At 37.2% G+C, this 26555-nt stretch overlaps 1 protein-coding gene and 1 long non-coding RNA gene across 8 annotated transcripts in view; one reads left to right on the top strand and one right to left on the bottom strand.

Annotated features, from left to right (window-relative positions):
* The window catches only part of ZFPM2 (zinc finger protein, FOG family member 2), a 307974-nt gene that overhangs the window by 146249 nt on the left and 135170 nt on the right, over positions 1-26555 (top strand). For all 5 annotated transcript variants that reach the window (XM_027692382.1, XM_027692379.1, XM_027692381.1 and 2 more), the window contains one exon: positions 2126-2244. In XM_027692382.1, coding sequence (XP_027548183.1) covers positions 2126-2244 — 119 coding nt within the window. The remainder of the gene's footprint in view (positions 1-2125; positions 2245-26555) is intronic.
* LOC113971906 lies at positions 14144-21365 on the bottom strand. Of its 3 annotated transcripts, none has more exons than XR_003535696.1 (5): positions 21207-21365; positions 20093-20164; positions 19661-19760; positions 16284-16332; positions 14144-14352 (listed from the first exon to the last, which is right to left on the bottom strand). It is a non-coding gene; the product is annotated as an uncharacterized LOC113971906 (long non-coding RNA). The 3 variants fall into 3 exon arrangements; XR_003535697.1 differs by having other exon boundaries at positions 21217-21365; XR_003535698.1 differs by lacking the exon at positions 16284-16332.

Raw genomic sequence — 26555 nt, 5'->3', positions numbered from 1 at the left:
AGGGTTTTCAAAGATTCTCATGATTCCTCTGGTATCAGTTAAATGTGACATGTCCATAGACATAGCTGTTTTTTAGTGTGTGAAAGCAAGCAAATGCTGCAGTTTTCATCTCTATGAAGAGAGAAAATGCTGCAGTATGGCTAAGTGATAAACATGTTACCTTGCAATTTCTCTCTTCCATAATTAACATATAAAGAGATTTTTTTAAGTTAATACAATTTTTAACAATGTGACTGTGAGAAGGAAAAAATGCATTTATGGTTTTTTTTCTGTTTGGATGCATATATATCATATGTGTAAATTAGACATAATTAATCCATAAGCTTTCCTGCTCACATACTGCCTTTTAAAATGTCATAGCACTGTCATGATGCGGAGTCACCCACATACATAGAAGCTTTTGTAAACCAATACAACTCTATTTCCTAGATTTGTTCCAGTTTGCAGGAAGGATCTGATGCACAATTTTACGTAGAGTAGTTTTGTAATCTGCAACGCTCAGAGGTGAAATTTAGATTTCTGTGCTTGAAAGTGGAAGCTGAAGCCAAGTCATCTCTTTGGAAAATGGTCAAGATTAACCCCTGTGGACAAGGAAATGCTTTGCAGCCTGACTGTGTGTAAATCCAGGCATCTATGGGAATGGTTAGCTTGGGGATGTCTGTGGAGGCTGCCTGTGAGCCAGGAGTTACTCACTTCCTGCGGTCCAAGGTTCATTTCACAACAACCGCCAGTTCTAAATCTGCGATGAGTTGACTCCTTGCACAGTTGGACTTTACTCTGTTTGTGGGAAAGCACCATCCTGATTTGGGGTAGAGTTGTTGAGACGTGCTGATGCAAAAGACAGGAATCACTATTGCATCTGTTTGGTGTGGAAAGAGAGGAAGGGGCTTTAGCAGTCATGGAAAACAGGTCGTGAGAAATCATGGCTACAGCAGAGTCATGGTGAGCTCTGCTGCTCATGAGAATCACAGATTTTTTGCCTACCTTCAGGAAGGGCAAAGCTTGGAAGTGCAAGAGCATGGAAAAATGGAGTTAAACATCTAACAAGAAAAGCACAGATAAGCCTCTCCTTATTCCATTCTATCCCTCTGAAAGTCTGAAACCAGAATTTATTATATCTGTTTTAGAAAATAGTGTTAGAAATTGTGTATATAAATATAACTGTTGCTGTATTTTTGATTGAAACATTTGTTGATAGAAAAATAGGCTTAGTGAAGAGGCTGCTTTCAAAGAAGGGTTGTCCAGACTATTTTTTCAATCTTGAAATGAAGTGAAAAAAATATGGGGGAGAAAAGTGGTGACCGAATTTTTTTTTTTCCTCCATGAGAATGATCAGTTATGTATTATTCTTTCTGTTTACTGGAAAATCCAGAATAGTTAAGGCGAGCTAAAGAAACAAATTCACTTTTAAGTGTTAATTTTTAAGTCCTTATTTTCAGAAATAAAATTTGTTTTTAAAAAAACCCCTAAGGTAGTACACACTAAAAATCATTATATAGCCTCCCTATTGCTTTTACATATTTTGTGTTATAACTTTAAGCTAACAATTAAAAGTATTTTTCATCTAATTCTGAAATGTTACTGCCTGTAAAACCTCATTCAGTTGAAATTCCTGTTTGTAATTGTAGTAAATGTTTTTAATAGTATCTCAGAGATACTGTGGATTTATATCACTACATGGTGTGTCTCTCAAATTTTTAGTAGCTTCATGTTTCAAAATGTGATCTTGTGCAGCAAAATGCATCATCGAGGTTAATACACCAGGTGTGGCTGCTATTGCACTCTCTCCTTTCAGCTGTCATCTCCCTCCTCCTCAGCACTTCTTAAGAACTTTTATGAAATGGCTATTCTGAATAAAATTGCTTTCAAACTCTAATGTGTGTGAAAAGATGCAAGAAAGGAACATGATTTTCTAAACCAAATTTGAATATAATTATAAGGGAAAAAGGTTTGTTTTTCTTCTGCAGGATGACAAGATCAGTTGTTTTTCAGACAAGCATAATTAATTCTCATTATATTGGTCCTCAGAACATTGTGCGTCTAAAACCAACACAAAGGCAGAGGTGGTTGTTGTCAAGGCATGAGTGAAAGTACTCTCAACACTGCTTGTTTTCTTTGTTTGCAGGAGAGTTGGAGGTGGTCCAGAAAGACGGGGAGCGCAAGATTCAGAGCCGGCAGCAGCTTCCGGTTGGAACAACGTGGGGGCCTTTCGCTGGGAAGATGGATCTGAATAATAACACCTTGGTATGTAGATGCTCTGAGACACTTTGCTTTGTTATATTGTGTGTTGTTCTTTAGGGAATAACCTGAATTGCTACTCAGGCGGAGCATTTGAAAACAGGCATTGTTAGCTTTAATGGACAGTGGTATTTGGCTCTTTTCCAATTAGTTCATCTATGGCAGCCATCCATGTGAAGTTATTTGGAGCACAGGTTAATAGTATTTAACTTGTTATTTTACAGGAGGGAAATGTCACTTCCTTGTTTGCTGAACCAAGCTGTTGTGTTTCAGTAGTAATATCTGGTTTTTTTAGTGGTTTTTAAATTTTTTATAGCATTAATTTTTGAATACCTAGCTTATATTAACAAATGGTATAAAAATAAATAACTACATTATTTTAGGATGAAATTAATTAAATTTGCCATAGTGGAAATGTAACTGAATATAGAAAAATCTTCCATCAAATTAACATTTTTTGAAAGACATCAAAAGACACCTGTCATATTCTGTATTTGCCTTGCCTTTTCTTCTGATTGCAGAAAGTATGTGGACCATATTACTTAAAAGTAATGCTTTGCTGGCCTCAGTTCAGTGCACAGAAAATCACATCATTCCTAGGTCTTCATTTCTTCTTTGTTTGTATTGGTTTTAAGTCTGAGCTTCAAAATTATTTGTGTATAGTTCAGATTAATTTTCTGAGAATATCAGGAAGGAAGCAACTAATATCTCTAGGAGAAGGGTTTAAACAATCTTGGAACATGCATTGCATTGCCCTGTGGGATACTTCTGAAGAACCATTATCTGCAGCTTGATCACTGTTTGCTATTACAGACTTTGCATTGAATGTATTTAGCATAATGACCTGTGGAACTGTTTTCACAGAAGGGGATTACATATATTTGGGGTACATGAATCTGTGCTGTAAAGGGAGAAGCTGAGCTTCCCAGTGTTCACCAATGCTAGGTATTGTCCTGCCCTTGGAGGACCTGAAGAGAGTGAGGAGCACTGAGTTGCTGATGAATCATCTGGGACAGTGTGAGAAAGGGGTTATGTGGACATGGGAGAAAAGGGGGAAAATTGATAGTCTTTAACTCCTCTCTGTAGAACCCATGCCTGTATATTAGAATTCTCTTTCTAAGGGCTTGCTGAATAGGATGCATGCTACTTTCTGTAAATATGCGTATTAAAATTTGAGTGAAACATTATTCTGTTATAAGTACATAATAGCCATTTAAAGTCTTAATATTTTGCACTCTTTAGCATAATTTATTGATCAAAAGGTGCTAAGAAATGTTATAGAAAGTGGCATGGAAACTTTGTCTAAGTTTCCTAGAGTTCAGTATTCCCAACTCAGATCAGATTTCCCATTCAGGCACCTGAATAAAGAATAGATTTTCAAAAGTACTGCACAGTCAAAATGCCTTATTGTTAGAAAGGAGAAACTGGAAGATTTGAATGCTTGTCTCCATTTTCTCCATTTAATTTTTATTTCTGATAACCACCTGTAATTCACATAATTTTCTAAATTCCACTATTACTACTTTCATCAACTTTCATGTAACCAAAACCTTAGTCCTGTTGTAGCTCAAAGTTAGTGCACAATCCATACCTTAGGAGAATTGCTAGCTTGGTGTGGTCCCTATTGCCCTGTCCACTTATACCACTTCCTCAGGTATATATGACATGAAGATAAAGTTTATGGGATGATGTTGATTGACTACAAAATTAATCATTATCAGATATTCTTCGGATTAATTTGCAGCATGTGAGCCATCAAACATATTGTTTCACTTTTGTTTTTTGATGGAGATATGGAGAAACTACAATCCTTCTAGGAGGAGCTTGCTTCCCCTTTGGTGGCACAAGCATATAATTAGGTCTGTTATTACTTTGTAAATCTGTCACTTTTGCTGTATCAAAAACATTTCGCTAAGATATTTGGGTTTTAATGAACTGGTAATTAAGCAGTGAACAGAACTGACTTAATTTGGTGATTGTAATGGGATGGAACAACTTTCTCAAAGTATTTCAGAGAGATGTGGGATGAAAATCTTAAGGACTTTTTTCCTCTAAACTGGAAAGATATTTTGTTTGTTGTCAAATTAAACCCCCTAAACCCTATTTTTGCTAACACTTGAAAGACTTTACTTTTACCTACAAACATAAATACATTTGGAAATCTGAAAAGGTTCCAGTGAACAGAAGTTTTGTCCTCAGAAATATTGTTTTGTCCTCTGAGCCAGTCCATCCTTTGAAAAAGTCAAAACTGAACAGGATATCATTGTGAGCAATCTGATTTAACTTCGAAGTTGGATCTGACTTTGAAGTTTGCCCTACTTTGAGCAGGAGTTTGGACTGGATGACCTCCAGAGGTCCTTTCCAACCTGAATTATTCTGTGATTTTAAGTATTGTTTCTTTTTCTCAAATATCAGGTGTTTCCTGTAATCCTACATTTATTACTTTAGAATGCTGTGTGAAGAAATGTAAACCTTTTGATGCAACTTTAATTTACTGTTAAAGCAACAAAATCCCAGCTGCAACTTCTACATATTTTTTGTTATATCTTTTTTTTTCTTGAAATGATTTGGGTTTATTTATGAGTTTTTTGTTTGCTTGACATATTTCATTACTTATCTCACTATCGTACATGTTCTCTGTTGTTCATAAGGGGAGTTGTGATTCTTTACATAGGTTATTTATATATGTGTTGGAAAGCTCATTTGGGTAAAGCCTCATGTCCCTAGAATTCAGTCAAACTTTCCCATGAGCAGCTGACAGCAGGTTTAGTTCTTTTCTGAATGAGAACTTCAAATATTGCACTACTATAAACAGCAAATAATTTTTGGAAAAGAGCTTTAATGTGGATTTTTGGAATAGAGAGGAAAGAAAAGAAAAATGCAGGGACCCTCAGGTGAGTAAATATCATAATTTTTCAGCTGCTGTCTTTATTGGGAAATATGTTTGTGGCTGACTACAACTACCTTACCCGACTTTACTGTTTGGTGTTAGCAATGTGACGCTGCCTCACAGGATTCATTACCTAACTCTAACAGTTACAGCTTACTTACTACCCTTGCACTCTGCACTGAATACAGCCTGTACATGCAATATCCTGTTGAAGTGCTTCTTGTTTCAAGCAGTGCTGTGTTGCTGAATACAGTCTCACTGCTGTTGGCTCAGGAGACAGAGCAAGTTAATTAATTCAGTATGGTATTTAATTGAGTCACTGTGCCAGATGTCAATTACTTTTTAGATCTTTCAAGTTTCTGTCTTGAAGTACTTTAGCAGTATACATCTCAGAGTACTGGAAGGTTGGGTACCTTGAACAAAAATTATTTAAATGCTGTTCAGAATTGTAAAAGGAATAGCGGTATTTGACTTCATCAACAGTGTTCCAGCACAGTCAGGAGATATAGTAGTGCAAGGCTCATATCAGGACTGAAGAATACCCAGATTCTAATGGTAGACTTGAAATAGCTCAATGACTATTAAAGTTCTTAATTTTTCTCATCTAGGAGTTTAGCCAATATTCCTGAATTACAGGTAATTAGATTATGTAATAGTGTATGCCATGCATTACTGTTACTGTTGATGAAACAATTTGCATGCAGCCACCAGAAATCTTAAGAATGTTGGTTTTAACAAATGAGTCTCAGGTCTTAAAACTTGTCTAGGTGTTTAATTTTTATTTCAATCTGACCTTAAGAACTCCTTATATCATTATTAAATATTTATAGGTATATATTTAGATACTTTTATTAAATGTAGGGTGATAGATCTCATATCTAGATACTTTTAATGATCTGTTCCTGTAATTTTGCCAAACTGGCAAAATTCCTCTGTTCTCAGCTACATGTGTAGTTTGTATCTGTCTGCACAATTGGACATAGAGGTTATTGCCTTCCATTTCCCTCCACTACTTTCACTTTCCATTTACTGTTCCATAATAGTTGATAGTCCTAAGAAAATGAAATGCCTAGGAATATCTTTTCAAGCCTAGAAAGTGTACATGTCTACATGTTTCCAGGTTCTGTTTGAGATTTAATATAATCTTGCTGTTTTGACAAACAGACCCATGAAGAGTTTGTAGAATGTTGCCGTCTGTCTACAGCTGGTGAGAACTCAGCTGTAGAAAGGAAGATGACATGATTTTATCTCTAGTTTCACCAGGAAGGCTCCAACTTTGTGCCTTGCTGCATCACGGAAGATTCAGTAGTTGATGAGTACCTACAAGCAGACAAGCAGACAGGAATATATTTTAAAGCATGAGATTCCTAGCTTGTGATTCCTGTCTTTAACAAGAAGGTGGGTTTGCACAAATGCCAAGTCTGATGTGACCATGCAGGTGAGAAGAGCAGAAGACCTCTCTAGGCTGGTCATACAGACTGCTGAAAGAGGAGCTGCTGTGTGTAAGCAGACCTAAATTTAAGGCACTACCAGCCTAGTTAAGAAAAAGCCATTCACTTGCCTTTTTTAATCTGTAAATATTTTCCCTATTTGAGGGTACAGTTTGGTGGGAATGAGGCCCTTGGAAATGAAAGCAGCAGTGAACCACATAGCCCACGACGGACATCGAACAGTGGTTTCTCCAGCAGCCGTGTGGAGGCATTCTGAGAGGCCTTTTCCCTTGGCTGCTTCCATCTAGTTTTTGGTGTTAATCTGTGCCCATGGCATGGTTTTGTGAAGCAAAACAATGAGCAGCTGGATGCAGCCCCCCATTCTCGTCTCCTTGTCTCAGGGAGGAGCATGCGGGGCAGGCCTGTACTGGCCTGATAAGGAAAAGAGGATTCAACGGGGCTGTGAAGGAAATCCACAGGAGGAGAGTGTGGAGGGCTGGGCCAGACAAGCAGTGGGGCACAGCAGGCACCCTTTAATGGGATCTGGGAGATTCAGCACCGAAGAGACGCTTCATCTGGAAGACACGCTCACAGAAGTGTTTGACCGGGTAGCGTGTGAAGGGCTGAGGATCCAAGGTTCAGAATGCAGCAAAGTTGCTCACTACCTCATCTGGGACTGGTCATTTTGGGTCAAAAACCTTGTGTAGGTTAGACAGTGACTTTAATCTTCAGAGTTGCAGCACAAGGATTTTCTGGTACCTTTGGTTGGAGGTGCTGCATGGCCATGGAGACAGCCAGTAGTCTGTCCACAGTCAGGCTGTAGCCAGTCTGTAGCCTCTGTTTATCTTGTTCAGACATGGAAAGGGATAAGGTAGATTTTATCTTTCAATATTTAGCTGCAAATGAAGATTATGGCTCTTAATATCACAGAGCCGTTTTTATATTTAATTATCAAAAATAGTGTACTGAGTAATGAACCTTGATTCTAAACTTTGTTATACTGATTTTATACCTTTAAATATGTCAAGTGACTGCAAAAGCCTTTATTTCTCATTTTTACTACTATTACTGTCAGGTTCTTCATATCTAGAAGTAGTTTAGGATCACTTCCTTCTGTCTCAAACACAAGCAGATGTTATTGTTGTAGCACTTCAGGACAGCACATGGTGTCACACCAACATCCGGGTAGGTGCTGGTCCACTGTGCATATGTTGGGATTCGCCACTTAGAATCACAGAATCATTAAAGTTGGAAAAGACCTCTAAGAACATAGAGTCCGACTGTTAACCCAGCACAACCATGACATGTCCTCTAAACATCTTTTGAACTCTTCAGAGATGGTAATTCCAACACTTATCCAGGTAGCCTTTTCCAATACCTGACCACTCTTTCAGCGAGGAAAGTTTTCCTAATATCTGATGTAAACCTCCTCTGGCACAACTTGAGGCCACTCCATACAAACTGAAACATTTCAGAATACTGAGATATGCCAAGATGATGTAGACATCCACATGTCCATCCACGATGGTTTTGAGAACACATTGCTTCACGTTGCCTTACCTTTTACCAAGTGCTCTCCCATTTATACAGACATGTAGTTGAGGAGAATACAGTAATAGAAAAACTCTTTTTTAACTTGTATCCATAATTGTAGTTTATACACTTTTTTTAAAAAAAAGTTATTTCTGCTCTTTTATTTACATTTACACAGAAGAGTTAATTTAAACATACAACAGCAAGACATAGTAAGTATCTGAATAAACACTCTGTTTTGGAAAATGCTGAAAGCATTTGTAGTAGGTTGGCTTTTGGATTTTTTAGGCCTTCCTTAACAATGGGGGTCAGAAATCTAAGGAAGTATTCCATATCATCCTTTAGCGTAACACAACATATAAATAAGGCGGAGATAAGAGAGCTCGCTCTCTTCTCTTTTCTGGTGGCTGAAGGCGACAGGTCTGTCCGTAGATGGTCTTTGCTTGTATAGGCCAGGGCCTGCTGCTCAGACCTGCAGTTATCTCCGGTTCCCTTCGGGAGGCGTGGGGAGTTAGTTGTGGGGAGTTAGTTGGTGCTTCGCACGGTTCTGCTGTCTCGTTCAGGGAAGTATTTAATTCAGTTTTTTTCTTTGTTTGTTCGCTAGCTCTCTATTAGTGGTGTATATTTGGAGGATATTTGTGTTTTTTTTTTATCCCTGTTTCCCCCTCCCTTTTCCCTTTTTTTCCCCCTCGGGAGTTCCCTGTTGTGTGTACAATATATTCAAATTGTATATATAATTGTAAATATATATTTTTGATATAATCCCATTTTTGTTTGGACTTCGTTTGGTTTTTCTGTAGTTCGTTTTCTTTCCCTCGCTTCAGAGAGAGGGAGGGGGGAGGAGACAGCTTGGACTCAGCAGAAGAACCAGGCCAAACTTACACAGCGTTTTTCTCCCAGCTTGCAGAATTTGTTTCCAGATCACAAATAGATGATGAAGCAACATGGTACATTAAAAGAAAGAGCACCTTGATCCTACACCTTTGTCTAAATGCTAATAGTACACTGGTATTAGTACTGCACACCATTACCACAGCTGTAATTTTAGGCTATTAAATATTTAAGGGACATACAAATAAGACAGGATTGAAATTACATCTTTTTTTTTTCCTTCATTTTTGAATGGGTGATTTCCAGAATGTAGTATTATGTCAACAGAGGATTTTTACATATAATTGCTCTTGCTTTTTTATCTCTTTTCCTTGGCTAGAGCCCTTTTACGGAATACATACACCCATGGTGCATTTTGACACCTGTTTATCAAAACAGCAGAACTTTAACATTTGTTTAAAATTACCACTGGTCACTCTGAAAGATTTTTAAAAATAATTCAGTGACTTGGTGCTTGCTATAAGCAGCTCCATTAAGCAGAATTTATCCTAATACTATTGTAATTAAGTAGTAGACATTGCCAATCATTCCCATTAAACTAAACTTTCCCTGGGAGAAAAGTCAGTAAATTCTCTGTCCTATTTTGGCAAGCTGCATTTCAGTAGGGGGTCTTTCTGAAAGTGGGAATGTACCCTGGGGCACATTACCAGGCAGTTGCTGAGAGCAGAGCAAGGGGATGACCCAGCAGGAGAGAGGAGGCAAAGTCAGGAGCCTAGAACAGAAAAAAAGGCAGGAAAATTTGGTCCAGGGCCTCTCAGGCATCAGTAGAGGGAGATGCTATCTGAAAGCACCAGGCTCTTGCACTTTAGGATCACAGAATCACAAAATATGCCGACTTGGAAAGGACCCACAAGACAAGCTGTTTGGAGAGAATCACTGCAATAAACTTCAGTAGCAACATATTCTTGTGCTTCTAGACTGTCTTAATAATTTTCTAGCTAGTCTAATCTTCTCTGTACCACAGACTTTAAGACTCAAATGCTTATTTTGCTGTGTAGATTTTGCTAAATTTATAACACAAATTTTAGAATGGGATGTAGTCTTATTTTAAAACTTCATACAAGAGAAGTAATTTATCTCCATTTAAGGTCAGTCATGTACCTCATTGCACTGCAATACCTAAAAGACACTAGTTCTACACCCATATTTAAAATGAGAAATTTAACAATAATGTTGTCCTCTGAGGAAATTTTTTCAATGCATGCTTTTATAGTTATACCTCTTCTTATTTATGAAACATAAGTATTATAGACTAAGCAAATATAAAATGTCAGATTTAAATATTCAGCAGTTTTTGAAATAACTTCCTTCTCACTAAATGTTAACACTATTTTTTTATTCTGAAATAAAATTCAGTTTCTAAAATGTTGACACATTTTTTTTCAGCAGTTTCACATTCATAGAACAAGCATGGGAAATTCTAGCTTCATCATTTTAGTGGAACATAAAGCTATGAAGGTGCTTGTTTCTGTGAAAATGTTTGCATTGTTGAGCCAAGTATTTGGTAGTTACAATGGACACTGAAATGAAAGAACCAAAGGCTTGTGCTCTTTCTTTGAACACTTGAAAATAAAATGTCCTGGACACTCCTGGGTATTTTTGGGGCTATTACATATAAAGCTATGCCTGCCCAAGGGTAGTTAGCCTTAGAGTACCTTGGTAGTGGAAAAAAGCACTGTGATGCTGTTGCCTGCGGAACTGTGGAACTTGTGTTCCACTCAGTATGTTGTCGAGATGTGCTGTCTGGACATACAAATGCATAGGATTATGAAAACATCAAGGGTGCTTTCCATAAGATTCATAGAGGCAATAGTGGGCAGTTGTTTGGAATAAAAGTGTATTGTAGAGAAAATTTTGGTGTGAAAAGAAAATTCACGTTTTGGTGGTGCCAAAATTTGTTTGTGTTAATAGAAATGCAGACCAAGATACCATATCATAGTAACAATAATAATAATTGAAATAATTGTGTATCTTCATTTAAATAAAAAAATTACTTCAAATAAAGGAATGGACCAGTGATTTCACTTAAGACAGTGGCTCCTTGCCATTCCATACAGCGTGATGGAATGATCAAAATTCCAAAGATCATTTCTGTCTGAATATGCTTGAGAGAAGTGGCCTGCAAATTTTCAAAAATGGTAGAAATAAAGAGTATTTCTGGTTGTTTTCATCATCATGGCTAGGCTTCGTGAACGAAGATTTGGGAAAGGCTCTCATCCACATCCGCATGCTGGTGGCTAATAAGACCAATACGAGATAGACATGTCCGATTGCAAAAGGCACAGCAGAAAGACTCCTTAGGTGGAATCTGGTTTTTTTATTACCAGCCAAATGAACTGTGTTCTGTGAAAGTATGGTATATATATGAATATATATGTAAACACAAAGAAGTAAAAAAAAATATAAGTATATATACCTACATATATATACACACAATATAAGTGATTGTGAGTATATAAAAATAGCATATTCTAGTCAGAAGAAAGTATTGATTGTTACTATGTCCTAAAAATCATCGTTCAGCTGTAGCTCCTCTTCTAATGATGTTGTAGTATCACATAGCCAGTAGCAAAATGTGTCCTTTTCCAGATGCAGCAGATTCACTTTGTACCACCAAAATATGGGCAATACAGAGCTTGACCTGAGAAATTCAGTACTGAGTGAAGTTTGTAAATGTCCTGAGCCTTATTTATCAAGCCAGGAGAAAAAGTTCATCAGTCTAATCCTGTGGTGGCTCCTCAGGCTCCAGAGAAGCTCAAAAGACAATTAGCTCCAGCCATTAGGGCTCCAAAGCAAAGAGCAGAGGAGGCACCATCAATTGCTGTCCTTACCCTCCCTACCAGGTCCAGACCAGTTGCAGCAGAGGAAGGGCTGCACAGCTAGTACTCTACCTGATGATATTATTTATTTATAGAGGTTTTTGGTGTGTCCTGATATTTCATACATGATGAATTATATGGATAGCCCCATCAGATTTTATATACTTTCATATTTATATTGTTTCATAGATTGTAGCAACTTCTCTCAGCAACTAGCAACAGGATGAGAGGACATAGCCTCAAGCTGCAAGGGGAGGTTCAGGCTGGACATCAAGAGGAATTTCTTCACAGAAAGGGTAAAGGTCAAACAGTGGAATGGACTGCCAAGGGAGCTGGTGGAGTCACCATACCTGAAGGTGTTCAGGAAATGACTGGACGGGGCACTTAGTACCATGGTCTAGTTGACAAGGTGATGATCAGTCACAGATTGGACTCAGTGATCTCAGAGGTCTTTTCCAACCTAAATGATTCTGTGATTCTGTGATATTGATATCCCATCTTAAATAACCAAATACCAATTAATAGAACTTTTATCCCCTTTCTTTTCACTAATGCATTTTATCATGTATTCCACAGACTAGAGAGTAGGGGAGATGTTTAAATGTATTTACAAAATGCCTCATGACTTGTGAATCACTAAACATAGTTATAATTTTTTGAGCTCTTTTAACATACTTAGGGAATAATTGAGTTTTGCATAGACAAAATACTGCCTTTTCTGTACTGTAAGGGAAGGGTAGCATTCTGAACACTACTGATGCATTTGGAACGAACTACATCACATATGAGATATCATCATAGTTTATGTAGATTATTCTGACTCTGAGACTATGTCTTACAATTTAAAATTCTCCCTGTCACAGATTAGTTTTTATGTCTTGTTTTTGACATTTGATTTGACATTTGAAATGCACAGAAGATATTATTTTTAATAGAAGCTTCATATATGTTAATAATTATTATTTATGTATTTATTTATAAACATTTCACATTTCCAAAAATACTTTTTCTTCTTTGAAGCTTTCTTTTCCACATGACAGTCTCTGATCTGGGGGATGAGTGACCACTTTTTTTAAACACAAAATTGGAACTCCTGCCATGTGTGAGGACATTAAAGACAAGTTTAGGGGAGCTGAGGGAGGTGTGCTTCGAAGCTGGGGAGGTGAGGAAGGATCCTTCCCTCTCTCCCCCTCCTGCAAGCTGTTGTCCTCACTTTTGGAAGAAAACTGGGGCAAATTAGCATAAAGGAAAGAGAGCAATAAAGCAGAAAACAATAGTAGGTCCAAAATATCTTAGTTCTTTCTTTTCTGCTTGTGTTGAAGCTGGCTGGTTCTACTATTGCTAATTTTTAATTCTGCAGTAGACCTCATAGTGTGTCTTAGTCTTACTGATTTGCTTTTATGGTGTTTTTTCCTCTTGGATGTGGTTACATTTGCTACATTAAATATTGGGTCTTGTTGTTTATATTTGTTACATTCCAAATTGTATTTTTCTCTTTTGGGATCCATTATTTTATCATATTCCTGTTTTCCTTCTCACTCTGGTCCCCTCCTCCAAGCAAAAATACCATCTTAATCCTGAATGCCTCCACAGTAGAGGGTTTCCCTCGCTTCTTGGATCCACCCAGATCGTGGACCACGGAAGGACATGATGGGTTGCATTAAGTGAACCTTCCAGACTCAGCAAGGTATCAGCAGGGAAGACTTAGATTAAATACAAGAAAGAACTTCTTAATGTTAATGAGACTGAAAAGCTGGAGGAGATTCAGGAGGTTGCAGTAAATCTGTGGCTGGTGTGTTTAAGAACAGGCTGGACCAAGACGACAGGAGTGGTGTAGGCACAGCTGAACTGTGGTGTGGGGGAAGTAAAAGGAACAGATGACCCTGTGGCTTTTGGCACCCTGATGCTGAGAAATGTCTGCAGCCAACTTCGCTTGTCTGGCTGCCCAGAAATGCCTGCAGGTAGCTAAAATCTTTCAAGATTGGCTTTAAAAGGCCAGAATGAGACACTGTTTTTTGTAGAAGATGGCAGATGGGATGTTACAGGAAGCTAGACAGTTGGTCACACTGTATAGGATACCGTTTTCAAAATCTAATTGAAATATAACAAGGGCTAGCTGAGAGATAAGGAAGTAACTGCTATATTTCTTTGGCATGTCCCTTCCCAACTGCCTGCAGGTTTTTTTTCTTCTGAATATTCTCCCTTCCCAATCCAGTTTCTAGCTAACTACAGTTAGAATTAACATTCTGTGTATAGCCAAATATTGAGTCAGTGTAGCTTTTTCAAAACATTATTTTCAGTTTTACTTAGGACTTTGTTTCTAAGTTTTCTGTATCTCTTTTTTTAAGGAATACTGTCTAACTTACAAGGATCATTGTCCCAGGTTTCTGTTTCACACATTTTCAAGAGTGAGAGCAATGGTATTTCATTTTCAGGATGCCAAGTGTAAGCACTTTGATCTGGCAGTACAGCAGGCCTCAGGGAGTAAGCTGAATCTTGATTTTTATAGTCAGTCATCCACTATCAGGTACCAGAGCTCCGATTAGCCAGGCTGAAAAACAGAGAACACACCATGGGTTGGATGTGGAAATATTTGTGAGAGGCTCTTGGCATCACTGGCATCCTCAGAGCTCATTTTTTGCTTCTGTGCTAGTAAATCTCAAATGAATATAGAAACAGTACCTGTGTGCAGTAAATGACTGCACACGCACTGATTACTTTTGAAACCAATTCTACCTCCACCACCACATTCGGCTGTGGAAAGTAAGAACAATCATGTTTTCAAACTTGACCTCACAAATGTGAGACCACTTGGTGTGGTTGTGCCTCCTTAACATTCCTCACATTCCCTCTTCCAAGCCAATTGCTAGCACTTGTTGCAGGATTTAAGTGACTTTGTAGTAGCACCTACTAGCTTGCTCTGGCTAGTGGTGTACTTGGCCTTTTTGAGCTTAAATAGTCATTTCCTTGTCAGTCATACCATGTTTGTTCACTATTACTACCATAACTGTGAGTCTCCTGAACTCTTCCAAAATACAGTCGTGATGTTCTCATTGTTTTCCGCGTTTCTCTGGCTGTGCTGTTGGACAGGAGTGTCTCCTTTGGGATAGTTGAAAGGCCTGAGGAAGTAAAGACGTTGATGGGGTGATATTTGCTGCCATGACCCACTGTAACCTGGTATTCAGCCTCATGAGAGCTGCAGCAGTATGCTACCTTGATATTTGCACTTGTATTGGGATAACAAAGAAGTTATTCTTTCAAGGCAACATAGAGCATTTGCAAATCTCTTCCAGATGATGTGTTAGACATCACAGTTATATGCCTGTATTTTTTACTCTAACTAGGTGTTTTTCTGCTTCCATGTGTAGTCTTTGAAAAAAATATAAAGCAATGAAAGGGAATGCACTAAGACCGCAAATTTCCAACAGTGATTAATAATGCACTTAGGACTTCATTTTGCCTAGTGCTGAGCACCCCAAGCTTTCATTCAAAGCAGTAGGGCTGAGATAGGCTTAGCATTTTGTGACGCTGAACACTGCAAGTACAGTCTATAAACCTCTCCATAGAAGATAAATATTTGTTATTTTATTTGACCTTGAAGATGGGACTGGTTTGTTAGGGTTAAGGTCAATAAGTATATTATTTTTAGACAAGATACAGAGTACACGGATGGTTCTGCTTTATTTTAGTGTGTTAACATCTGGCAGCATTCTGTGTTCCATATGCTGCTGATTGTCCTGATACATTCATCTTCAGTGATTATCAAAAAGATTTCAGTGCTCTGGAGTTAATCACACATTTGAGAAGACAAATACATGAAGATAAGTAGAAAATCTGCCTGTAGGTTTCTGTGTATAAGACCAATATTTGGGCAATCTTGGCAAGTAAGCTATTAGTTTAGAATTTTTTTTTTTTAATTTCTTAATTAGCTAATGTCTGTAAAAATGAAAAATAGTATATTAGAGTTCAGTATTGTTATCAGAATAACATAGACAACATTGCTTCTTGGAAAACTGATTGTGCCCTTTTAGTTCTACATGCACACTTGCTTTTTTTTTATAATGGTGAATAGTTAAGGGGATTTTAGATTTACACCCTTTCCTTATGTATTATTTTTGTATGGCTTTGAAAGTTTAGCTATGCTTCTGCTGTTTCATTACAAAAAGCACACGCATAACTATCAATTGACTTTTTTTTTATATTGGTGTTTTCGGTTTTCGTAGGTTGATAACATTTTTTCCACAGCTATAAATTATTATTTTCATTCTGTGCTGTTTTGATCTTACATGCTAACAGGTTCAGGGGAGAAAGACTTAAGTTTAACATATAATTTGCCACATCAAAGCAGGTGTTCCTTTTTACAGTACCATCTTCTTTCTGAGAATGCAGAAAGTCTGCTACAATCAGAACAAATGCTGAAGCTAAAACCAAACCAAGCCAGATGACTGTCAACCTTGTGGTTTTTGCCACAGCCACATTTACCTTAGAGAACACTCCTCTAGGCTAGCCCACCGTGGCACTGCCCATATTCCTGCAAAGAATAGTTCAAGTAAGGAAACAGCTGTAGGGCTCAAAGTCTAAAAAGATGACCCTTTGCTTCCCACACCTCCTGTCAGACAGCTCACTGCTGCTCCACTGTCGGCTAACAAGGAAGGGCACCATGAAATCAGCTTTGGTCATGGCTCTTCAGGCAAATTCTGGGACCAGGGTCTGTCCACACAACACATCATGAGACATCTGGTCAATGAAGGCATCAGGAAAGCAGCAGAAAGGCCAAAGTGGCAGTTTGCCACAAAACAGAAGGTACAGAAAAAACCATGTAGCAATGTTGCTCCTCAATATTTCTCTCTTGATTCAATATTTATAATTTGAAAGAAAAAAATAAAGACAACAAAGTCTCTTAGGGTGTATAACATATCCACTGTTGGGATAAAACTTGTTTTATTTTATCATGCACAAATTTGTTTAGATCTTAGCAGTGACCACTCTTCCTATTGCCAATATCTATTAATGATAATTACTTCAAATACTATACTCACTCAGTGATAGCATCACATCATGGTGAGGAAGATTGTGATCTTATCTAAACCTATTCTGTTTAACTCTGACACTCCTTCTATTATAGTGGGGCCCCGATAAGATCATGCCTGTTAGGATCAGACATTAGTTGGAATCAATATTGGAAAATGTGCCTGTTTTTGCTTAATAGCAAAGTTAGTGTGAGGGTCAGAGTGAGATCATTTGTTGGATGAGATTGTACAGCTTCATCTTGTAATGGAAATGTGTTCCTTGCTTTAGCTGCTGGTGAAAAGTAAAAACAAGAACTCTTTGAAAGATGTACAGCTTTGTTCATAATCACTGTGTAAGGAAGATACAATCATTATTATGACATTTAACATCTGTAGTGCTGCAGCATGTTGAGGTTCTAGTCGGGAACTAGTGCTCCTTTGTGCTAGGCTCTGAACCTGATACTAAAAAGACAGCTGCTGGCCTCAGCTAGCTTAGGTCCTGTTTATAGACCAGACATGAGTACATTGACAACAAGTGTGGGAGGCAAAAGCTAAAATGGTGATAATTAAGATTAGTATAATAACAGTTACATCACACTAAAGCTGCAGACGTGAGTTTTTTAGAGATAGTGAATGAAAAATGCAGTGAGTTTGCAGATGACTTCGGAGAATTCTTCCTATATGCATTAATCTAGTGGAACAAAACAAAATAAATCAGGAGTATTATTTAGACAGGAATTTTGAAACTTATTTCCTGATAAAGAAGGATGTAATCTAGATCAGTGATGATGAACCCTTTTAGAGCTTAGTGCCAAATATATTTTAAAAAGCTCAGAAGCTCTTGTGCTGCCAACATTAATCTCTCTGTAACAAACTTGGCACTAGTGCCAGCAGTTTATGGTTACTGGTGGAGATGAACAGTCAGAAAACACAAAGCACCATAATGTTGTTTTGCTGAAAAATATGGTTACTCTTTTTATAAGACTTTTCAAGATTTAGTTAAAGAAACCAAAGCAGAGTCCTGAGAGTATTGCATGGCATATATGAGGGCTGCAGTGCCCCTTTCTCCTTAAGAACATTAATTTTTACTCTCCAATAAATAAAAAAGTCCATCCGGATAAATTACAAATAAAAAATTTATAGTGAATCATCCGTTGTTTTGATCACAGGACTACAAAATATGAGTGACACTAATTCTGTGCCTGAAGTTGGCATCAAAGGGGCTCATGCATAGCTTCAAGTGCAAGGCACATGCCATGACCACTAGACTGCTCTAGAGAAAAAGTGTCCAAGTAATACATTAATAAATCTTAAATCATTCCAGTGTAGAATTAAAACCAATAAAATAAAATTGGAAATTTCCATATTTTTTCATTAAATGAGAGTCTGTTTGAATGCCCAGCCCTTTAATTAGATAAACTGCTAATACTAGTGATGTGCTAAGACCTGGGCAGTGTTTACCAACCATTTCCATTTCGGTAATACCACTCATCACTGACTATATTTGATCATAAACTCTAACTTCTTGTGGTTTGACTTGAATTTTCTTTACAGTTCTCGACTTGATTACAAGTCCTCACATTTGACACAGCAGTCACTAAATTTATGATGGTGTTGAACATACACATGACAGGAGTGATAGTTTTCACTAGACAAAGTCAGAAAGTTTTGATTTGGAATAGAACATATATACTGTCATGATGTCTTCTAGTTATATATATATATATGTCATTACCAGTATCACATATGTGCCAACTGGTAGTTATGTAGAGGTGTAACTGTAATTTATGGTTGTTCGAACACAAAAGTAAGTGGAATGGCAAATGAATAAATCATTGCACCAGTGTTAACAGTGACTGAGCTCACTATCATCATATTGTCTTTTGATTCAATTAAATGCCATTGCTTACTCTTTTAACATCATATAGGAAAGCACTGTCAATTGAAATAAAAAAATCATCAAGGTGGATTTATATAAATTAAAAATTTCCCCTCTAAGATGTGCATAAGGATATTTGAACTGCTCATTAAAAGTGAGGCATTTCATGTTTTCATTGAATAGTGCATACTTTTGGATATAATATAAATAATGAAGATGTAGATTTCACTTTACTTTAAATTTTAGTTGTAGTAAAGTAGAGGGAGGAACAGAGCCATTTTGAAATCATACCTGAAAGAAATGGGAAGAGTGGATCTTTGAAAGAAATTTGAAATGTTTCAAGATTTTAGAAATCTTTGTAACAATGCAGGACAGAATTTTCTTACTCTATTTTAATCTGTGTCCATCTCAAAAATGTTTCTTGCAATGGGTGTTTTCCCACACACGTATTTCCACGATATGGCATTCAGTAGACTAGTCACATAATTTATCATGAATATCACTGAAAAACAAGGTACTAGTAGAATTTTGAATTGTTAATATTTAAACATTGATTTCTTTAAAATGTTGATGTTTTGAACAACTGTAATTTTTCTCATTCTTTCTTTCTTTGTTGTTTCAATTCTGAAATATTTTCAAATTCATGGAATATCACAATTTTCACTTGCCCTTTTTTATTTCAGAAGTCTTTGTGCCATATTTCTGACCCCAGTGTGCTAGGTGTAGAAACCCAAATGTTTCAGTGGGGCATGAAACCATGATGAGTATAATTTTAGACACAATGCAAAGAAAGCACTACAGTTTTCTGCCTTACTCACAGATACATATAAAATAAAAATGTCATTAAGACAATTGGATATATCTGAAAAAGCAAGCTGGATTTTTTCCATAGATATCCCTGCTTTCTCCCTATATAAAGAATTATGAAGAACCATAATTTTACTTTTATAATAGCAAAATATTCCTCTTACACCATTCCTTAGTTCCCAGCATTGGCCACATACAGCATGTGTACGACCTTCTGTTAAACTTGTGTGCCAGTGCAGTCAGAGCTTCACTTTAAATCTGACTCTGAAACAATTAGACTGAGAAACAATAAGAGAAGATTCAAATCAATTATATCTGCATAAATAGTGGAGAACAGTATTTGTGACTATTTATTTGCATTCTAGTAATTTAATTGCTATAACTTTATTTTTTTTATTATTTGTGCTTTCTGCCCCAAGAAGTTCTTGGTATCTAGACTAGACTAATAAATGTCACAAAACACATAATCATGTTGTTGTTATTATAGTGTCCGAATCAAGATGGGAAAAAGAGGAAATCCCTTTCTGGAAGAATTTACAGGGAAAGAACAGGAAATATTTTCTAATGGGAGATAAGGTAGAAAGAAATTAATGAACCTGCTTGACAGCACTCTGGAGGTCTCAGGTTTCCTACAGGTTAAACAAACACCTGTCTTACAAAATTATTCCCTGGAATGATGACCAGACACCAAAAGGGTTGTACATTAGCACCCTGTGAATTGAACTAATTTTTATACTCTTTATGTAAAAATTGTAAATAAAAAGTAGGCGTGTAGAATTCCGGCTGTTCACAACAATTCATGACATAAAAGAAGACTAAACTTTTTATGTGTATTATATGCAGATCCTCAGTGTAAAGAAAATGTAAATACAAAATAATGCTCCTTTGAACACATTCTCAAATGTACCACCTATAAAAATAGAAAATAAGTAGACTCATGCATAAGTCCAATAAACAATTAATCTGCAACGAATTCCCATCATTTCAGGACTGATAGGTTAAAATTGGAACATGAAGGTATTTAACAAAAATCCAGATTTGCAAAGAGTAGGATCCCTTATCATGTATAGGAATGATTAAACCAACAGATAGCGCACTGGTGCACATAGTCTGGATTATGTCTTTGAAAAAGAGAAAATGCTTGATGATGGTGTAGCAGCACTATGTTTCCAATAGGCCAGTCAGTCAAATGCAAATACAGTCTATAATAAAAGAGCTGGTTGGCATAGTAATTGGGAAATGAATGTTATTTGTAGCTCCATATTTCTGTCTTTAGGAGTCTAAGAACTAGGAGGTTGGTATTGATAAGAGGGTTTGTGTATAAATCCTTTGTAATGAGGCTGTGCCTCTTCAGTCATTTGTATTAATTTTAACTTTAGATATGAACATCATTCTCTGAAAGGGGTGACAACTAAAATAACTAATTTCGCAAACGTCTGGGGAGAAAAAAAATTACTCATTTTAGAAAAAAGAAAAACCCTGCTTCTTTTTTTGATTGTTTGGTTGGTTTTGGGTGGGGTTGTTCTGTGGCAGGGGGAGTTTGAGAATACAAACAGGATCACCTTACATCTGTGTAAGATATGCACTATAGATTATTGCTGCATTTGTGTGAATACTGACAAGGATGAGTTCAGGTTTGGATGAAGAAAAGTATTGTATAGGAGACATACCAACTATAACATATATCTCAAGAGGTATAAAAATCCTTACTATACTTAACTCAGGTCAAAAACTCTCTAAATGCCTTGAGATCTACATCAACTTGAGCCATTGATATTACTCCTACTTTTCCCCCCCCTTATTTGCCTGTTTGGCTGATTTTTTAGGAATGTATTTGACAGTTTCTGCTGTTTCCTGTCTTCTGCTGTTCCCTTCTTCGTGCATACACCCCTATATGACATCTTGTTCACATTCTGAACTTCTGAATATCTCTGTGAGATCACCTGGAATGCAGAACTTGAGGGTCTTAAACAGTAGAGAATCTGGAACATTGTGGAAAGAGGAAATTCTGTTGATGGCTTTGATTGCCTTCCTCTTGCTATTCTGTCCGCACCCCAACAGGTCTCTCCATGCAGTTTCATTTTCAGCTACATAGGTTCCCTTAACTCTTCATTTTCCCCTGTCTCCTAATATTTATCTCTTGTTTATGTTTCTGGTAATTACCCCTTAGCCTTTCTCCTCACTTTCCAGTCTTTCCTTGTTCACTGTTTCAGCAGTGTTTCCTTCTCCTTTCTCTAATTTCTCTGTCGTTTTTCTTATTGATCTTCAAGACATTTTTTTCATTGCTGAAGTACTTGCCCTTCCTGATTTGAAACTCCATCCTAAACAGGTAATTTAGAGTACCTTGGTTGGAATGATTTTGAGCTGATTTTAAGGGGGAAAAAAAAGACTGAATATTAATTTTGTGTAAAATAGAAATGTATGGTGAGTTTCTCTGTTCACTGTAGCACACCTATTCCTGTGGCTAGTTGCAGGGCTGACTTACAAAGAATCCATATATTTTTATCACTGTCTGTTACTTTCTTAGTTACAGGGACATAATCGGCTCCTGTTTTTGGGCGTTACCTGAACACTGCAGAGAGCAAGAAGGAATGTCTTGCCTCTGCCCCTGCCCAAGTTTAACATTAGTCAGATGTATTAAGGGCATCTTCTGCTTAAGCATCAGACTTGGGTGCTAGCCGGGGCATGCTAGCAGGCTCGATGGGCCAGTGGACTGATTTTACACAGTAAATCCCATGCTTTTGTGATATGTTGACAGACCCTTACCTCAAACAGTGCTAGCAGGCACTGCTGTAATAAAACCAGACTGGCTCATTCTTTACTTCTGAGATTTTCCATAAAAGCAGCATAAATGTTAATGAATAAATAATCTTCTCCTAAATTTTGTACAATAACTGAGCTTACCCCAGGCAGGATGTGCCGCTGTAGATCAGGGTTTGAAATATGTGAGAATCCCTTATTCCCGGTAGTGTAGTGGGAGGAAAAGTGTGTCACTCCCTATGCCATTTATTTCTCTGTAAGGTGTTGAGGGCTTAGGTCTCTTGTCTTTACACATCCTTGCTCATACTAAATCACTCACTAGGAGCTAACAAAAAATTTTGGAGGAAAGAAAGATAACAGAGAAAACATGCAAAATATTAGTTAAATTAATAAAATAATCCCACTTCCCTGATCTTGTGTGCAGAAAGAAAAGAAGAAATTGAATTGAAAATGCATTAGGTAATGCCTGATCTAGGAATTAATCTGCTTACTTACACACAGCAGAGATACAAATTCTCTTGAGATAGCTAACTTGGTTTCTGATGTGGTATAATCCATGTTTACACATGTTGCACTGAATTGTAAAGAGAAAAGATTCCTGTGTAAAATGAAGCAGAGATGGAAAGCAGAAGGAGGAAAAAAATCTTTTTTATCATAAAGTACTATTCTCTTTCTCACCATTCAAAAGAGAACATTAAAAGAAATATGTCACCTCTGATCTGAACGGGAAAAAAGGTGCTTCTTTTAATTGAATCTCCTTACTTCAGAAGCCTTTAGCTACATTATTGGCTGAGCGAATAAGGCTGCAGGAAAATGTAATGTTACTGTTGTTCATCCTCAATGGAAATTAAGATGCTGGAATAATTCTTTCAACCTTTTATATAATTTTTAAAATACATTTACTTTGAGTAGTGCACTTTATTTCTTTGCATTTTGATCACTCATTAGGCATTTGTCTTTATTGAGAATCAAATTTCGTTTTGTCACATCTTAACTGACTGTGCACTGGGAAACAAGATGTTGTTTAAGATAGGTTTTGGGGAAACACCTCAAGGAGAGATGGCCATCTCACTATTCATGGCTATCTAGGAATTTGTAGGCAATGCTGGCAATGCTTTCCTTGAGACTGAGAGTATGACACACCTTCTTGCCTTCATTTTATGCTCATGTTTGTGAACAAGTTGGAAAAATGTTTCTATTTTGAGAAGGTTTAGAATTTCACACACTTTTAATTGTGAAATTGAGGTTCATCTTAAAGTAGTTTTGCAGCTTTTCAGATTGAAAAACAAACAAACTCAAAAGAGAAGATGTATATCGTCTGAGAACAATTGTTCAACAAGTTCTCCAAAGTACAAAATAAGATTATGGCTACCTTGTCTGTGGGAAGGGGGATGGGCAGGGGAGCTGCTGATCTGTCTAGTTGTGCCTTTAACAGTGAGTGCAAGGTGATGGAAATGGTGCCTGAAGCCCTGAAAGGCAGAGAATAGAGCAATGAATGGGTTATTCGCAACCCTCATAAGAGCATCAATGAAGGAATACCACTCTATTCGATATTAATTGTGCATAATTAAACTTTAAAACATTCAGGACTCTTAACACAACAATTAGTAAAACATGCTATTATTTTGGTATTCTAAATAGTGACATAATAAAATATGTTCTCTAAAAGGGAAAATACTACGTAAAGTGAGACAGTACTGACATAACATTGTTGTGAAATCCTTACACTGATACTGACTTCTCAATATTTTTCCACTTTTTTTAATTTGTCCACATTTTATTTAGTACTCCATATGTTTCCTCTATATTCAGTATCTCAGACACAAGCAGAAGAAAAAACCCTAAATTTAGGATTTTTATATCTACAGAAGCAGAGCTTGATTTTGCCCACTGTACACTATTTCTTTCTCAGAGACAAAAGTCAATCCTTTCCCCCTTTATGCTTTCATATTTACTTAACTGTTGTTTTAGAAATGATAACACACATTCTGTAATTTAAAAGAAACCCCACATATATATCATTACATATATATAATCCTGAAATACTTTTATTTTACCAGAAATTTCACGTTGTAGCATTGTCGCAGCAAAAGACACATGGAATTTATGGAATCCCTCAGATTTTCCTATGAAGTTATGAATAAACTGAATACTATGGAATCAGAATAGAAGACTTATCACCAAAATATATGGCTTTCTTTTTTTTTCCATTAAATCCTCCACATTGCACTGGAGCAGTTTCTTCAGAAGCACTTTCTTAGGTGTTTTAAACTCAGTTCCCATTGACAAATGGCAAGTACAAGTGCTGTAGCAGCTGTTTGCATGATGGGAGTGGTTCTGTTCCATTTGTGAAGGGAACAGATGGATGTTTGAGACAAGAAATACAGTAAAATTTAAATCTTCTCTCAGTGCAGTGATGCCCCAGTGGAGTATTGCCCCAGCGGAGAAAAAACTCTCTGTTTGTATCTGGTCCTCGTGTCTTTTGTGAGCTTTTCCTTTACTCTGAATATGTGAATTAAAAAGGTGAAGTCAGGGAGGAGAAAAAAAGGGAGCTATAAAAAGCCTGAATATTCCACCAAGTGGGAAATTGCCTCCAAAATGCTTTGGGGTCCCATGCCTGAACAAAATCCCTTCCTGAAAGTGTCAAAAGGACTGTGTTTAGAGTAGGTAATTTCCATTCAGATCTGGTTTTTGCTTGAACTCCTCTATTATGATATTGGATTGATACTTTTTAGGATCGTGAAACCTAAAATGCTTCATTATATTACAACTACTGGGATTTTAGTAACATCACATTGAGTTTTAATAATTGAGCAGCTGCTATGCACTTCGGCTCAAAGAAGCTATTCAACTCTGCTGTGCCAACAAGGAAAACAACAGCAGCGAGGTAACCAGTAAAAAATATAGTTTATCCGTAGAGAAAAAAATGTGTAACTTGGTGGCATACTGCAGCTCTGTGCACCTGTCTACAGCCATGCTACAGCCAGTGGTTATGAGAAACATCTGTATGAAAACAGATGTTTTTCAGAAACCATTACAATTTACCTTCATTTAGTGTTCTCTAGAAGCAGCCTAAGGTCACATTTAAACATTCAATGTGGTCTCATTTTTTTCAATGAACACTGATTTTAAATGTAAGCAAAGAGATAGATACTATCAGAAAATTAACCTAAAATTAAAACTTTACGGTGAACTGTTTGTTTGCACAAAATTTTTAGAAGAAAGGTGTCATTAATCATGAGGCCTTTTTAAACCAAGGTGGAGAGAGAGGAAAGTATGATAACATACATTAAAAGACTAATGATTGCTCAATTGAACTTTTGCTGCCACCTTCTTAACGACTTAAATCATGATGCATGTTTTACTTTGGAGAGTAATTTCAGACCTGGTATAGGTCTATATATATTATAGGTCCTATAATATGGGCTGATGTGTGAAGTTTGGGCCCTTTTCGAGCAGAAAAATCTCATTTGGATGGGTGGAATAAGCTAAGGTTATTGTAAGTTCTTGTCAGTGGTGGTTAGACGAGTTAGAGAAGATGCACCAATCACTTTACTCCTGAAATAGCGCCAGGGTATGGCTTTATCTCCCCACTGAACCACAAGGATTTGGGATTGCGTGCACTGAGACACAGAGGAAACAGAGGTGAGCTCAAAATGAGTTTGACAATTCTGTTACACTTGTAAGCTGTTGAAGCAACCCGCGTGTTCCTACATGCACAGCAAAGTGACCTCCACTGAGAACAATGCAGATTCCGCATTCATGAGATTCAAATCCTCAAACTTAACGGGCAAGACCCCATGAGGCTTGATGTATTAACATTGAATGTATTGTTTTGAATAGGAGAGTAAAAGCCTACTGTCAGTCTGGTTGTTAGTGTTCCTGGGCTTTGGTTTTAGGTGTGCTGCTTTGTGGCCTGATTTTGCACGTCCTGCAGGCTGTGCCCATCTGCTAAGCCCTGATCATGGGTAGTCCCCAAGCCAATGTCACTGTGCTTAAAGGCCTGGGTTTCTCAAAATCTCGGATCAGTTTTGGGTTTGTCCATCTTCCAAACTCCAGTCAGGCAAAGGGGGACCAAATTCTGAGGCTTACTTTTGTAAGCCAAATCTGTTACCAAGCAGGGTGAACTATGGTAGATCCTGTAGCATCATTTGAACTCCATGGATGTGCTGGCTCCAGATTTCAGCATTATATGTCATTAGATGCAAAGACATGTCTATTGGTGAGCTGGGCTCGTCGGCATGATGTCTGACAATCCTGACAGGAGTTCTTTAGATTTTCCTTTTATGTGTACATGGC

This window comes from Neopelma chrysocephalum, unplaced genomic scaffold (assembly GCF_003984885.1).
Source record: "Neopelma chrysocephalum unplaced genomic scaffold, ASM398488v2 Primary Assembly neopelma1_86, whole genome shotgun sequence".
In the NCBI taxonomy this organism is placed as follows: domain Eukaryota; kingdom Metazoa; phylum Chordata; class Aves; order Passeriformes; family Pipridae; genus Neopelma; species Neopelma chrysocephalum.
This window is presented reverse-complemented; position numbering and strand designations above follow the sequence as displayed.